Source organism: Mus caroli, unplaced genomic scaffold (assembly GCF_978045245.1).
Source record: "Mus caroli unplaced genomic scaffold, Mus_caroli_1 scaffold_3, whole genome shotgun sequence".
NCBI classification, from domain to species: Eukaryota; Metazoa; Chordata; class Mammalia; order Rodentia; family Muridae; genus Mus; species Mus caroli.
The window spans coordinates 93,243,365-93,260,050 of record NW_028227258.1 but is presented as its reverse complement, the minus strand read 5'-3'; the positions used below and the strand labels follow the sequence as shown (position 1 = coordinate 93,260,050).

The following is a 16,686-nucleotide window of genomic DNA, read 5'->3' as shown; positions in this document are numbered from 1 at the left end:
CAGCTGAAGCCAGAGAATGAGAAGAAGCCAAAAGATTAGAACAAATTTCCAGAGACCAAGCAAAACAATTTGGTGAGAAGCTGAGAGAAGCCAAATTGAAATCAGTGGGTTTGGAGAAAAGTTTGAGCCAGAACAGCTGAGTTGAATCAGCCAGCCAGAGTTCAGAAAGAAGTAGGAAGGGTGAGCTCATTCAACAGTAAGCATCCAAGATGTGGTACTTTTATACTCATTGTGGCCCAGGTAAATGAAAGATGCCCTAGCACCAACAATGCACACAGCATTGAGTTTAATACAAAGTAGATGTCTAACTTTCTGTTGTGTTTAACGTATTCAAAATATGGAGCAGAGAGAGCTCAAGTGGTACTCAGAGTCTCCAAGTTCACCTTAGGAAGAAGTCTACTCACTTCTGGAACTTGAATTATGTCTGTGAAGGCAGCCTGATTTGATCAGCTCATTGTAATACAGCTCCTTTCAGTAAGTCATTCTGAAAACATTCAAGTCTAGAAGGAAGTTGGAGGGAAAAATAAAACCTTCAACAACAGTACAAAGAATCCAATCCTACTCACCTAACCCTGCCAACTGTGGCTATATTTACACATATTCCTCTTTACATAAGATGCATATCTGTGACAGGCCCATTGACTCAATTGGTGCTATCACTGTTATCCAGTATGTTCTCAGAACAAGGCTGTCTTATTTCATAGCCACAATTCTAGGGTATCTCCCTTTATTGCTTGCCATATTATTTTTCAAGATAATCTCTCACTGAGTGCGAAGATTACTATTCCAGATAGACTGGAAGGCCAGTGAGCCCCGCGCCCAGTTTTCCACACTCCCAATGGTTGGCGATACAGGCACTTGGATTTTATGTTTGAGGAACTGGATTCAGACCCTCATGCTTACGCACCAAGCACATCCCCCACTGAGACATCTCCCTAGTCCCAGTCAATGCACAGTGCTTTTAAATAAATAGCCCACAACCTACTGAGTCAATAGTTAATGCTTATTAATGTCTTTATTTATCCTTTTTAAAAAAATGAGTCTTACTATGTGTCCCTTGCTTTGTAGACCAGGGTGGCCTCAAGTTAACAGAGATCCACATGCCTGGTTGGTGCTATTCATTTTTTTTTAAAAAAAAGATTTATTTATTGATTATATGTAAGTACACTGTAGCTGTCTTCAGACAGTCCAGAAGAGGGAGTCAGATCTCGTTACGGATGGTTGTGAGCCACCATGTGGTTGCTGGGATTTGAACTCCGGACCTTCGGAAGAGCAGTCGGGTACTCTTACCCACTGAGCCATCTCACCAGCCCCTATTCATTTTTTTTTAATTAGTGTTTTTTTCTTTTATAAAGTATCTTTAAGATGATTGCATGTCCAACTTTCAATGTTCTCTTCTCTGCCTTTTCTTCTTGCTTTGTGACTTGGAGATAAATTGAAGAGTCTAGGCCTGTCATCTTATTTCATGTCTAAGAATTTGGATTTAGCTACTTTCCTGTGACTCTTACAGGTTTATAGAAAAACCACAACCTGGGCATACGCTGTTACTTTTCTATCTCTACCCCATGTTTTTCCAAATTTTACATTCACCTCACAATTCCCTGTTGCTTTCCACCCTGAAGTAATCTTGGAAGCCACGGACACTTAAGTTTAACTTTTCTTGTGGAATGCATAATTCTCCCATTTGTGTTACTTTCATTGTTTGTATATCTCTCATCTTCTCCTCAATGAAAGCCGTTTAAAGGTTCATCTAACTTGTCTTTGTCGGTTGGCATCTACCAAAGGGTTCTTGTATAATTTTTAAAATTTTAATCCTTGTAAATGTGTATGTGTATTTCACTGTATGGGTGCTGGAGGAGGCCAGAAGAAGCCAGATACTCTAAAGCTGAAGTTATAAATAGTTGTGAGCTGTCCCAGGCAGAATGTGATGGAAACAAAACTCCACTCCTTTGCAAGGGCAGCAAGTGTTCTTAAATGCTGGGCCATCTCTTCAGATCCTACTTTCTTTATATGTATTTTTTGTGCATACAGTAGTCTACCTGTAAACTTTTTTTCTTTTTAAAATCTTCAATAAAAATAAAACATGTATATCATATGCCTCAAGTTCTTTCATAAAAGTCATATTGTTAATGATTAAAGGTAGTCTTCCCATCTAGAGATTTCAATTCTCTATTTTAAAACTTTTAAAACCAAATTATGTTTTGGATGTGCACACACACACACACACACACACACACACACACACACACACTTGCTATCGCACACTTGTGGACATCAGAGGAAGACTTTGTGGAGTTGGGTTTCTCCTTCCACCTCTCCATGGGTTCTGGGGTCACACTAAGGTCATTGAGGTTTATGTAACCACCACTTTACCCACTGAACATCCCAGCCTGAGACTTCATCCTTTGGCACCAGGAAAACTGGCATATTTTTTTATTTGAGAGTGTTCTGTAAATGTCTCTTTTATTTCCCTAGATGGCGGGATGAGATGAGAGCCTTACCCAGGGCTCTGTTCGAATACACTACATGGCCTGGGCTGAACCCAGATCATTTCTTTCTCTGTTATAACCATCCCTAGACCCAGGCCTGGAAGCATCTAGCCTCCGTACAATCTAATCTTCCAAGCTGACTGATTCAGCCTGGCTTCTCTAGTCTCTTCACTAAATTGCTCAGCTTGGCCTCATACTCACTTTGGCAATCACTTCTAATCTTCTGGCTCTTTCTCATTCTCTGGCTTGTTCTGTGTCTATCTTGTTCTTTTTACTACCTATCCCTATAGGTCTCTGTCTCTCTGTCTCTCTGTCTCTGTCTCTGTCTCTGTCTCTCTCTCTCTCTCCTCACCACACCACCTCTTTCTTTCTCTGCTCTGCTCTTAAGTTGCCTTCCTTTCCTGTCTGTTCTCTTGTGAGTTGTACGTATCCGATCTCTGACTTATTCTGTCAAATCTTTCTCTCATTCCTCACGTTGTCTGCCCCTCAATTAGATGCCACTTCCAACATAGGGGCTTCCTTCTGCAAACTAATCTCATCATCATTGTTGGGGATTAAAGATGTGCTTTAAGGGCTGGTCTATATTCCAGCCAGATCATACTGAAATCCAACTTAATCACACAGACCTAGAAGGTCTTTGGATGTGATCCCTTGCCAGAGCAGCCATGTTGCTGGATTAAAATTCCTCTTCAGTGTTCTGCTGGCATGCTTTCTACCTTTTGAGGAATAAATTTTTGTCATTGAGATGTGACTCAGGTGACTCTTCTTGTTTCTCATTCTCTGCCTTCTGATGCATTCCTTTAATGTTTGCCTTTAACCTATCATAGAGCTTTTAAAATAATCACTTCACTCCTCCCCTGAAACGTTTCTCTGTGTAGCCCTGGCTGTCCTGGAAGTTGATCTGTGGACCAGGCTAGCCTTGAACTCACAGAGATCTGCTTGCCTTTGCCTCCTGAGTGTTAACATTAAAGGCATGCATAAGTGCCTGGCTTTAAAATGTCTGCTTTTAAAAATGTTTTCAGGAGTTTGTCTTTATTTTCTGAGTTCCTTTTTATATTATCTGCTTCTTGTTTTGGGAATATATTTATTTTCCACTCTTCCGAATCCAGCACACCCCTCCCCTACCCCCAGCCTCAGTTCTATCCCAATAGGCCTATTTTCTGTCTTTTAGAATATTTGTCAAAATCACACCCTCTGATGGACTCTCTGATGACTTTGTTTCTCTTATCATGATGTGTTGGTAAAGAGATGAGATAAATATCTGTGTATACTCAGGTTGCCATCTTTGAGCAGTCTGTTTTATTGAAAAGTGGGTAAAAAAAAAAAATTCCCTGGGGAATCTGGTCTTGTCAGTAGTGTAAGTTCCCTGCCTGGAAGATTCAGAAATGATGCTCTGCTTCTGAGACCAAGGTTATGATAACCCAGAAGGGCTCAAAGTTTCTACTGAGTAATCCGGTAACAGGAAGCTTAGATACCAAGAGGGAGATAAACTCTCCAAGCTTTTAGGCAACCCTGACACTTATTAACAACTGGATAAGACTGACCTACAAAAAGTTCACTTAAAGTTGGTTAAAACAAAAGATTGTGTTCGTTCTACAATGGGGTTCCCGTGCACACCTTACTCTTTGATTTCCTCCAAACTGTTGGACCTGAGAGACTGCAGAAAGCTGCGGCAGCCAGCCACTCCTAATCCTACTCACTCACAAAGAATGTCCCCTTTGAGCCACTGTGATACATGCTGGTTACTCCCACAGCGTCTTCTGGATTGGCTGGGACTGCAAATAAAACACTGTTTGCCTATAATCAAGTTGATAAGCTACAATATAAACGAAGACAGGCACCTGTTCACTGTGGCACTTTACTCTCTTTTCCTAAACGTTTACATGAATGACCTGGAAAGGACGCATTGTTTCGGGCTAAAAGAAACGATCTTTAAGGAAGAAAAAGCCTAAAATGGGTCTGCTGAATTCTAAAAACCTCCAAAGCAAGCAAGCCCACATTCTTCTCCTGGGACTTGACTCAGCTGGGAAATCTACTCTGCTTTACCGGTTAAAGTTTGCTGAGACTCTCGCAACCATCCCAACCATCGGCTTCAACGTGGAAATGGTCCAGCTGCAGAGCAGTCTCACACTCACCGTGTGGGATGTTGGAGGACAGGAGAAGATGCGAACCGTCTGGGACTGCTACTGTGAGAACGCGCATGGGCTGATGTACGTGGTGGACTGTTCCGAAGGCAAAAAGCGACTGGAGGACTCTCGCAAAGAGTTCAAGCACATTTTGAAGAACGAGCACATCAAAAACACGCCGGTCGTCATACTGGCCAACAAACAGGACTTGCCGGGAGCTCTGAGCGCCGAAGACATCACCAGGATGTTCAAGGTGAAGAAGCTGTGCAGCAACCGGAACTGGTATGTGCAACCCTGCTGTGCGGTCACTGGAGAAGGGCTGGATGATGGGTTCAGGAAATTAACCGAGTTTCTGAAAAGCCACCGAAGGACAAGAGAGACCTTAGCAATCTTCAAGCAGAAATGAGACGATGATGAAGTGGAAATGGGAAATCTGTTTTATTTCCCATGTAAAGTGGGGGAACAAAAAGAAAAGTAAGTTGCTGAATCAGCAAACTTTTCGGGGGTGGTTTCCCACCCTGCTCAGCTAAAGAAGGAACTTTCTAAGCAAACTATGGGGTAATGGTCATTGAAACGGAAGAATTTATATTTTGTAAAGGTTAACGTGTTGGATGATTTGAAAGTCCTATTTAGAGTCGGATAAATGTTAATTAATTTTGTATGACCACTAAAGTTTAAATAGCTGTCTGTTTATATAGTCAGGATTTTTTCCACATAGTTCCCAGATGTTACAGGCATTGAATTTCTACCCTGTCCTTAGGTAGTAATTGAATAGTGAGAAAATAACAAAAAGAAGCTTAAATTGTGGATGTTAACGTTTTGAAAATCTTTGTTTTGTAAACAGACACGCAAATGCTGTCAGCTTTTTGACATCTATTGTTTGTAACTTCCTTTATCTTTTTAAAAAATATATTTTTTTAGTGAATTCTTTGAGCATTTCATACAATGTGTATTGAAACACACACACACACACACATACACACACACACACCCCTTAAACAAAGACCTTCAGATCAGTGGCCTAGAGGAAGCATTGTCCTGCAGGGTGACCTCTGAGTTTAGTGTTCCGCTTTCGGCTGCAGCCCCAGGACCAGCTTCAGCGGAACTCCGCTCAGCAGCCCCATTACCCAGGAACACAGGTACGCTTGGTACCGACCAAGCAGGAAGCCAGGCCAGACTTTGTTCTCAGAGACCTTGCGGTTCACTGGGTGAAGTGACACGAAGCTGGCACCCAGAGCACAGCCGCACATGCGGCACGTAATCTCGTGAGAGACACCCAGGGAAACAGGAAACACTTCTTAGGAGAGATGGAATTGAAGGGAGCAGACCCCACACAGGTGTACGCTAGTCAAGAAAATTTCCCCTGGTTAGATGAACCTCCAAAGCCATCATGACCAAGAGACGGGGTAGAGGGGCGGGAGAGCAGCAAAGGAGTTGAGGATGGAGCTGGAATGTCCAGGAGAGGAGCAGAGCTGCAGAGATGCCCTGTAACTAACACTTCCCTCTTCTTCCCTCCTGCCAGCCTCCCGCGGTGTAGAATAAAGCCACTGAGCTCCACAGCAGCCCCAAGGTAGCTCTGAACCTGAAGGTGACAGGGGAAAATAAAGGTGTAATGAGTTTAGTGTGGGGCTGGAGAAGACGGCTCCACTGTGAAGAGCCCTTGCTGCCTTTCCAGCACACGTGTGATGGGTTCCTGACTAGGCTTGTGTGCCTCACAATTAATTGCATGTCATTCCAGTTCCAGAAGATCTGACACCCTTTTCTAGGCATCAGCACGTACCTGGTACACACTTGCGTATATGTAAAAAATGAAACAGGTCAAGGGTGAAGGCCCCCAGATTGCTTTTACCTTTTTCTTTCTCCTTGTAGCTATGATTGGCTCAGCAAAGACCCTTCTGTGCTTCATAGTGTGACCCGTGTAAAGAAGACACGTAATGGTGGTGACTTTTGGGTTGAAACTGTGTAGAGTAGTCTTTGGGATAAACAGATTCCCAGATCTTCTCACTTAGAGGCTACAACTGCTCGGGGGGGGGGGGAGGCGGGGGGGGGGGAGGCGGGGGGGGGGAGGCGGGGGGGAGGCGGGGGGGGGAGGCGGGGGGGAGGCGGGGGGGGGGAGGATAGGCATTGTTATTTCAGTTTACAGATGTGAGTGTTGAGGCTGAACAAGGTGACATCATATCTTGCACACACATACACACATAAGCCATTTAAAAAAATGTATTGCACGAGGGTGTTGGGGGTGGGGGAGTCATGAGACAACTTTGAGGGGTCAGTTCCTTCCACCGTGTACGTTAGGGGACTGAAATGAGGTCACGGGCTTGGCAGCAAGTGCCTTTACCAGTTAAGACACCCCTCCAGCCAACTACTATGTCTTTTCCTTTCTTTTGTTTTTGAGATGATAATATAATTACATCATTACTCCCTTGTTTTTCCTCCTTCCAAATCCTCCCATATACCCTTCCTTGATCTTTTTTCAAATTCATGCTCTCTTTGTTCTCATTAATTTTAACTGAGAAATTGTCAAAGAGTCAAGACTGGAACTCAGGCATGTCTGCTATGTGTTACCATGTTGGTTTAGAGACAAATATATCCTCTCTGTCTGCAGTGAACTTCCAACACACAAGAGCTGGGGCTGGCTGGGTGTCTAACTCACTGGTAGAGTGGCTTTATCAGCAATTCAGGATGCTCTGGGCTTGATCCCAAATATCAGAGGGGTGAAAAAAACTCTAGGCAGTATGGATTCTATAACAAGAAAATTTTTAGGAAGAAAAAAAATCCATGTATACTAGATAAGCATAGTAACCAATGTAAGAAACATGTAAAAAGATTTATTTATGATTTCAGGGAGCTCTGGGATGGTGACGTCAAGGGTTCAGAGCAGAATTCTTTCTGAGCTTCACAAACTGACAGAAGCCTCATATATATCTTCCCTTATAATTCGTTTTTAATTTAATCTTAAAATGAAGAGTCACTCATTTATTTCAATGCAGAATATCTAACTATTGAAAACACTAGAAGCTTGGGGTATGTGTGCTTGGTGTAGTAGGCATGCACATTCTTCAGGTATGGCAAATTGATAACATGGTATTTTCCTGTTGTTAGAAACTTAACGGCAAGCGTTCCTCAGAATCTGTGTTTATGCTCTCCAGAAATGTACAAGGTTGGCCATGCTTTACCCAGGATGTGCTTCCTACCAGTTATTCGCTGTTTAATGCTAATTTCACCAGTTTTCCCTGACCATTCCCTTCTCTCTCCTGGCTTTCTCTTCTCTACCTAACAACATGGGTGAGTGAATTGGTATACACACACCCCACACATACTTTATATGTGTGCACACATACAGACACATATCTACTATATATGTGTGCACACATATACACTATATGTATACACATGCACATATATACCACATACACACACCATATGCATTCACACAGACACACGTACACACACACGTGTACCCCCTGAACACTCTTCCTCCTGATGATAGACTAAGGGAAGTGTGGAAAACAAGCTATAGACAATAGTAAAATATTCCTTAGTAGATGAAAGAGGCAGTGCATGCTCATTCCTTGATGTTTATTACGATACGTTTTATGTGTTTTCCTCTATACATATCTATCTATCTATCTATCTATCTATCTATCTATCTATCAATCTATTTATTTATTTACTGTGTGAGTGGTACTCAAGAATGAAGCCAGGGCCTCAGACATGCTAGGTGGATGCTCTACCACTGAGTTAGTAGAGTATGCTCTACCCACTGCCAAGTTCTTTATTTTGTTCTACCTAATGCACTCTTTTAGGCATCTCATCTGCACCGTTTTTATTTTTTATGCCTAAATACACTTAACTGTGTATATTTGAGGTATACTGTATGGTGCTCTAGGTGACATGGAAATTATGAAATGGTTTCTATAAGTGTAGCAAATTATCATCTCTCATAATTGCTTCTGAGACAAAAGCAGCCAGAACCTACTTATGAGCAGAAATCCTAGACACCATTTAGCTTTCCCCTGTCCCTGCTGTCTGCTGGGGCGGGGCTAACAGCTGCTGCTGTGGTCCAGGCAGTCCTGGGAAAGTCACCGCCAGGGCTGAAGAGCCAGGTGCAATTCTCACAGTTTTCAGGTATAGGTAGATAACAGTTAATTGTTTCAGTTGTCTCTGCTACATATTCTAAGTGACAGTAATCACTCCAGGGCACAGTAAAGGGTGATAAATAGATAAGCCAGCCATACTTAGGATTTCATTCATTTATTTGCCGTGTGTTTGTATTACCTTGGACATCACTGAGTGGTTTTTTTTGTTTTTTTTTGTTTTTTTTTTTTTGTTTTTTTTATTATCCTCCTGGAGTCCAGCGAAGTGTTTGTTTATGTCCTCTTAAATCCCTTGAATTCTTAAATAAAATTTATGACTTTTTACTAATTCTGTGTCCTGGGATTTATCTAGTCAGTTCTCATCAGAAAGAATGCTTCTTTAAGACTAGTGAGTTTGATGGAAGACATGTTGTCTTGGCCCTGTATGTGGGTTTTTGGCTTGTGGACTTTCTTTGGCTGTGTGTGATGTGATGACCTGACTTTCTTTAGATTGGGCCCATGCAGGGACTGCTGGTGGATATGCTGTTCAGCTGGACCAGGGCTGTGGGTACAGAGATGGGCAGATGGCAGCAGATAGTGGGAAGGATAAGGGAGGAGAGGAATGTCTCATTAAAGATGCCCCTAGAACAAAATGCACCTGAAGGCCACAGGACCTAGGCATGTCGGTTAGGAGACAACCACAGGGAGCATGGGGGTGGATGGGAAAGAGAAGAACTGACCTGCCATGGAAGGCGGCTTTTGAGTAGAGGTCTGGAAGTCTGTGAGTCCAGAAGTACAGTACTTTCTGAAACAATGTCTCTTGTAGCCCAGGCTGGCCTTAAATGTATCTAAGGCTAGACTCGAACTCTTGATCCTCTGCCTCTACCTCACAAATTCTGGGATTATACCTGTGCACCACCAAACCCTGCTTGACTGACTTATATTAAAGTTATACTTGTCTCTGTCCAGAAATATTGAAACAGCTGAGAGACACTTCCTTTGGTAGTTCTACTGGGTATATAGAACAAAAACATAATCTAATAATGTCATAGGGATCTCAGTCCAGCAGTGTTGACATAGTGTTAAATATTATGAATTATGTTAATATGTAAATGTTAATATTGTTGGGTGGAGTGACATCAAACACAAGAAAGCATGCAAATATAAAGGCAGTTAATAGATGACGTAAATATAGGAGTAGCATTTTCACAAACACTATTCATTTTTTTTTTCTCAAAATTCATATGGGGACCAGTTGGGGATGTAGTGCAATGGTAGAGCGTTTAACCACTGTTTGTGAAGTCCTAGGCTCAATCCCCATAGAAGGGGAGAGGAGCTGAGCACGAACTCTTGTAATCCCCAAGCTAGAGAGGTGGACTCAGAAGTAAACTTGGGCTATGTGAAGGCCTGTATCCAATTGGGTGTGGGGTGTATTTGGGGTATAGCTTGGCTGGCTACTGCTGCTACTGTGGTGCAAACCTGTAACCCCAGCACTTGGGTGTGAAGGCAGGAGAAGCAGAAGTTCAAGGTCATCCTTGGCTACACAGTAAGTTTGAGTCTATCTTGGGATACAGGAAAACTTTCCTCAAAAAAAAAAAAAAAAAAAGAAAGAAAGAAAGAAAAAAGAAAAGAAAAGAAAAGAAAAGAAAAGAAAAGAAAAGAAAAGAAAAGAAAAGAAAGTGTGTGTGGAGGGGGAGCCCTCACAGAAACTTAACTATTACCAACAGTATTAAGCACACAAGGAAAGCGATCGAGTAGCTACCCACCCTGGTCCTATGACTTCCAATCTTTTAATAAAGGATAGCTATTGAGTATTATGAGTGAGTTAAGTGACACATAAAGATTTTGCCATTTAAGGTGGTTCTGCAATCCAGATGGGACTATGGGCCATGAAGCTTTTTGGTTCCAAAACCTAGAAGACAGCTTCTTCCCCCCTACATCCAGCAACAGGTAGTATCAACTCTAGACTCAAATCTCGTGTCCTCTGAATACTTCATTGCCACCGTTACTACAACCCCATCCATTCTCAACTAGGTAACTCTATTCTCCACAAGAATTCTGCCCCGAGGGTTTCTAAGATTGAAAATCAGATCCTATCTTTCTCTTAGTTTAGCCGACTCCCTTTATTTACTTGACCTCTATACCCACTCCTGTTTTTAATCCTAGCCCTTCAGCCATACCTGCCTCCGTGTTTGGTTGTCACTTCCAGCTCATGAATGCCTCAGGGCCCTTGAACTTTCTGCTTCCCCAGCTGAAGATACACTTCCCTTGAGTCTTCGAACCATTTATTTCTGTCTGTCTGGGTCCATGTCTGTGTCCGTGTCTGTGTCCGAGTCTGAGTATGTGCACACAAGTGCAGGTCCCTACGAAGGCCAGAGGGCTTGCAATTCCCTAGAGCTAGAGTTACAGGAATTGTGAAATGCCTGATGTGGGATGTAGGAATTGAATTCAGGTTTTCTGAGCGATAATCTCCAGATCTGAGTTGTGTATCTAAATTGTTTAGTTATATAACTAAAAGTGTAGAGATATTCCCCAAAGATATTTCTCTTGGAAGCAATCTCCCATCTCAATCTCCCCACCCCTACCTTCTATTGACTGTTTTTGTTTGTTTGTTTGGTTGCTTTAGATTTGTGTGTGTGTGTGTGTGTGTGTGGTTTTTTCCCAAGACAAGGTGTCTCTGTCTAGCCCTAGTTGTCCTGGAACTTGCTCTGTAATTCAGGCTGGCTTCAAACTCACAGAGATCTGCCTGCCTCTGCCTCCCCAGGGTTGGGATTAAAGGCATGCTCCACCATCAGTGGTTGACTTTCTTATTCTTTATTCTTTTTTCCTTTCTAGAAGGTAAGGAGCTGGGACTTTGTCTTCTTCTCTATTACATTCTAGAATTATGTGATATTCATAGAACATAAAAAAAAATGCTCTGAACCCTGAAGTAAGGTCTTGTCAGGCTTTGGAAGAGGAGCGTGGGAATCATAAGTGGCTGCTGCAGCACAGGACATCAAATTTGCCTGCTCTACTCAAGGGCAGTGTGTGCGCTCCAACTTTAGAATCCAAACTGGGTAGGAAGAGTACTGCTTTGTCGCCACTTGTCTTTTAGGAAGACCATGCTGCCTCTCTGAGTAGGTTTTCTCAACTAGAACTGTGACTTGAATAAGCACAGCCCTTCTTGTGGTGAGCTGTTTAGTTCTGAAAGTCGCTGAAGGCACCGCTGGGAAATTACCCCAATAAAGTAGATCATTTCTCTTGCTTCTCTCTGACACACCCAAACTTTCCTTTCCCCAGCCTCCTGTTTTTCACAGATGCCTTCTGACCTTTCTCCCTACACCTATCCCAGCACCTGCATTTGAGTCACCCTAGAACAGGGAGGAAGAAGAGGATTTAGTTCTCCTTTAACTTAAAAAAAAAATCCAAATAGTTAGAGAAGTCAAAACAAAAGTAAATTTGACATTTATTTTCTGACTATATTTTGCAACATTACAGTTTTGTTATATTTTGTGCTTGCTTGCCTGCCCCCCCATCTTTTTCTCCCCGTTTCTCCCAAGTGCGTGCACACACACATACACACACACACACACACACACACACTGGCAATGGTCCTCACTCCTCATGTGGAAGTACAGCACCAGCATTTCCTGTGTCTATCGGCAGGGCCACTTTGATGTAAACAATTTTATGTATTATTAAATATTATTTAACAGTCCATAATAAAAATTTCTCTAGATTATCAATCAATTATAGAATTAGTTTGATCCAGAATCTACTGCAATTGGTTTTTCATTTGGAATATTCTCCTGGTTTTATACTACCTGGAAACGTTTGAAAAGTTTGGGGCACATTTTCTTTTTTTTTTTTCAGGTGGGTCTTTGCTAGGTTGTCAAGCTTGTCAGGATTGTCAAAGATATATGATCCTGCCTGGGGCTCCCAGGTGTAGCCGCTGGGTCTGGCTTCTCGGATTTTATAGAATGCCTCGCAGTTTGAGCTTGTCCAATGCTTTAGGGTTAGATTCTAGATAAACATCTGTAGTTAGAGCATTCGACAAATAAAGTTGTACCTCCCGTTGCTCCTGTAAGGGAGTCACAATGTCCATCTGTCTCAACTGTGGCTAGACTGCCTAATTTACAGTAGTGGCCTCTGACTTTCTCCATACGGCAAGCAGCTCTTCATATGTAGTTTTGAAATTCATTTGATATGTGTATTTGTTAGGGTTTTACTGCTGTGAACAGACACCATGAGCAAGGTAAGTCTTATAAAAATACATTTAATTGGGGCTGGCTTACAGGTTCAGAGGTTCAGTCCATTATCATCAAGGTGGGAGCATGGCAGTATCCAGGCAGACATGGTGCAGGCAGGGCTGAGAGATCTACGTCTTCATCCAGTGGCTGCTAGTGGAAGACTGACTTCCAGGCAAATAGGGTGAGGATCTTATGCCCACACCCACAGTGACACACCCATCCCAACCAGGTCACATCTATTCCAACAATGCCACACCTCCAGATGGTGCCACTCCCTGGTCCAAGGATATACCATCACAATATGGTAAATATTTTGAGACCTTCTGAGTATTGGGTTCCTCCAAAGCCTCTCAGCAAATGACCTGCCCGTACCTGAATTTCTTTTATTCTCCATAATCTCTCCTCGCTGTGTATTCATGGGCACACTTGAAAAGGCTTTGTTGTCAGAGATCCTTTAAGCCAGAGCTTTGCGGTCTAGTGCTCTTCAAGCTCCGGGCATGGGTGAGCACCTGCAGCCCTGCCCGAAACCTGCTTAGAAAAGTGAAATTCTCAGTGGCCACCCAACATGTTCAACAGCAAGAACCTCGTGTTGGGGGGGGGGGCAGGGAGGTGTTGTGTGTCAGGGACCTCACCCTGCAACTGACATTGTTACCCATTTCTAACCTTCATTCTCATTCCCTCCACCTCCCCTCCCTCTCCCTTTTCCTCTGCTCCTCTCAGGTCCCTCTCTCCCTGTCTTTCCCCATCCCTCTTCCTCTCTAGAGCAGTCGTTCTCAACTTGTGGGTCGAACCCCTTAGAGGGGTGTTGCCTAAGACCACTGGAAAACACAGGTATTTGCATTATAATTCATACGGTAGGAAAAGTTACAGTTTGTGAAGCAGCAATAGGAATAATTTTATGCCTGGGGATCACCACTGATATGAGGGACTGTATTAAAGGGTCACAGCCATAGGAAGGTTGAGAACTGTTGCTCTACAGTGATCACAGTTCCAGACAGCTCTAGACTGTGATCAAGCCCAGGGCCTAATGTGCACTAACGAGGCAACATTTACATTTAAGCTATATTCCCCCAAGATTCATTACTTTGAGACCAAGTCTTGTTAACTTGTCTAAGCTGGCCTTGCTACTCTGGAGCTCTAGCTGGCTTTGAATTTAGGATTGGCTCCACCTTAGCCTCCCAAGTAGCTGAGACTATAGGCCTTTGTCACTAGCCCCACCCAGTACTATTCTTTTGATGGGGTTGGGTCAGTGTGTGCATGTATCTATTACACAAGCAACTGAGCCAGCACAGAGCATCCAGAAAACACAGACCATGAAAGACAGAGCTTGGCATTCCCACTTTTCAAGTCCACTGGGCCTAGGCTTGAGTTTTCCCCCATTCCTCTCTCCAGGCAGGAGTACTATGAATTTAAGGTCACCCAGCACTGCAGACTCCCCAGCTCTGCCTTCCACCCTCAATGCTGTGCATCTCCCGTGCTATCCAAGTCCTTTAATCTGCTTCCTCGGAGTTAGAGGTCTATAGTAGAACCCCCACGGTCTCTACAGGAAGGTGGGTATCTCAGTTCTCAGCTCATGTAGACAACTGCCCCAGCAGCAAAGAGCTGCTGTCCAGCCTTTCCCTTGCTTCCTGGCAGATGGCTTGGTTGCCTGGGGCTGGAACTTGCTTCCTTAATGCAGGAAAATAGCAGTGGGATTCTGCAGCGAGCTGAGTATAGCTTGGGGATAGCTTTCAGACTGAGTGCTTTGGTAGTGACCTGAATACGTGCTTGTCTCTTGTGGGGTCCCTGTACCCCACACATAGAAGGAACACTTAGATGTTATGGCTGAAGTAATTGTGAGCAGAGATTAGCCTTTAAGAAGCCTGGCTTAAATCAAAGGGCATGGGCTGCATACACAGAAGAAGTAACTTTAAAATAAGCATTTACTTGCATTAGAGAAAATGTTAAGTGTCCCGATGCAACGAACTTTCTCTCTCTCTCTCTCTCTCTCTCTCTCTCTCTCTCTCTCTCTCTCACACACACACACACACACCCCTCTCTTAATGTATACAAAATGATTCAGCATTTCTTAATAATAAACCTGGGTTGTTTTGTTTTGTTTTTTTCATTTCAAGGTATTTTTCCACTAGAGTCCCTTGTACTTTAGTTGTCCCTTAATAAAGAACATGAGAGTGAGATTGTGGCCACAGGAAACCATCTGTATTTACTACAGGAAACCCCTCCTAGACACGGAGTTTCATTCCTGGCGATTTAAAAGCAAAAGATGTGGTTAACATTCATTCTAAAGTTTAATCTCTGTAGACACACTGATTTTGATTTGTAAAATTAAAACATTAATAGTCTATAAACACATTATAGGGGAGGTCAACCCATTGCCCAGGGCCCAGATGCACCCTTCCAAATTCTCGTAGAGAGAAAAATGACCGCACCTTTAGTGTTCCAGTTTGGCAATACAGGGCTGCAGATCCCTGTGCCAGGCAGAAATGCCTCCTGATTCCCTTACCTCCTCTCCCTTTCCTTTGGCCCAGAGAAGAGCCTTAGGCCCACAACTTCGCTCTGCAGATCTTCTTTCAGGCTGGCTCAAAAAAAGGCTCTGGGAAGGCTACCTGGAGGCCTCTGAGCTGCTGCACAAGGCTCATTTTAGCCTCTTTCTGAGAAAACGTGTGACAGATTGAACCCTACATTGTAGACCATTCCTGGTGTGCTCTCTGACATTATTCTTAGATACTCAAACCATCCCAAATTTTCCCAGTGGAAAAAAAAATCCTTTAAGCTAGTTACTATGTCCAACCAATGGGTCCTCTGAGCACTTCCCTGCTTAACAAACACTGAGACTCCCTCCCAGTTAACCTTGTTCTTGCCCTGCCTGGCTACCTGTGAGATTATGTTAATCATTTCTCTGAAGAGCCTTGCTTTGTCTCTTTTGTTGAGGAATGTATCTAGACGCCAAACATTGCAAACATACGATCTGTTCATTTTTTACTGAACACCCAGCACTGGTTGAGAGCCATGTAGAGAAGCAGAATCAAGGACTTACTCTCACACACACACTTGCACACAGGTTTGCACATATGCACACATGCACACGGAACCAAAGATCACACAGCAAGGACTCCAAAGTATATGAAGGCGACCTCTCAGAGACCTCTCAGAGAAGTTTGGTGCACTTCTCTTGCCTGTAGCCCAACCCCTTCTCTTTGCTCTTACCGTCCTTTGCATTACCTTTCAAGGGTAGATGATTACAGGACAGCAGGAATGCCTCAGAGGCTAAGAGCACTTATTGCTCCTGAACAGGACCCGGGTTCTGATTCCCAGCAGCCTCGTGGCTGCTCATAGCTGTCAACCTCCAATTTCACGGCATCTGATTCCCTCTTCTTACTTCCATAGGTTCCTGCATGCGAGTGGTGTACACATATACCATCACACACATATATACATTTAAAGTAATTGAGTGCATTTAATTGTGGACCTGTATATTCCATATGTTCTTACCCTCAAAGTCTCTCTCTCTCTCTCTCTCTCTCTCTCTCTCTCTCACACACACACACACACACACACACACACACACGCACGCATGCGCACGAGATGCTCTTAAATTGTTCACTTGCATTAAAGAAAATGTTAATTGTTCTAGTTAAGCTTATTTTCATAGACACATGTTAACGTACATAAATGCTCTGGTGTTCCTAAACCAGGTTGGGTTTCTTTCACTTCGAGCCATTCCCCCACTGGCGTTCCATGCACTTTAGCTGTCTATTAATAAAGA

General features: G+C 43.2%; 1 protein-coding gene across 1 annotated transcript; it reads left to right on the top strand.

Annotated features, from left to right (window-relative positions):
* Positions 1–4,442: 4,442 nt before the first annotated feature.
* On the top strand, positions 4,443–5,131 carry Arl14 (ARF like GTPase 14). Its single transcript, XM_021159178.2, has one exon. The coding sequence runs from the start codon at positions 4,443–4,445 to the stop codon at positions 5,019–5,021; it is 579 nt and encodes a 192-aa protein (XP_021014837.1). The 3' UTR covers positions 5,022–5,131.
* Positions 5,132–16,686: the final 11,555 nt, after the last annotated feature.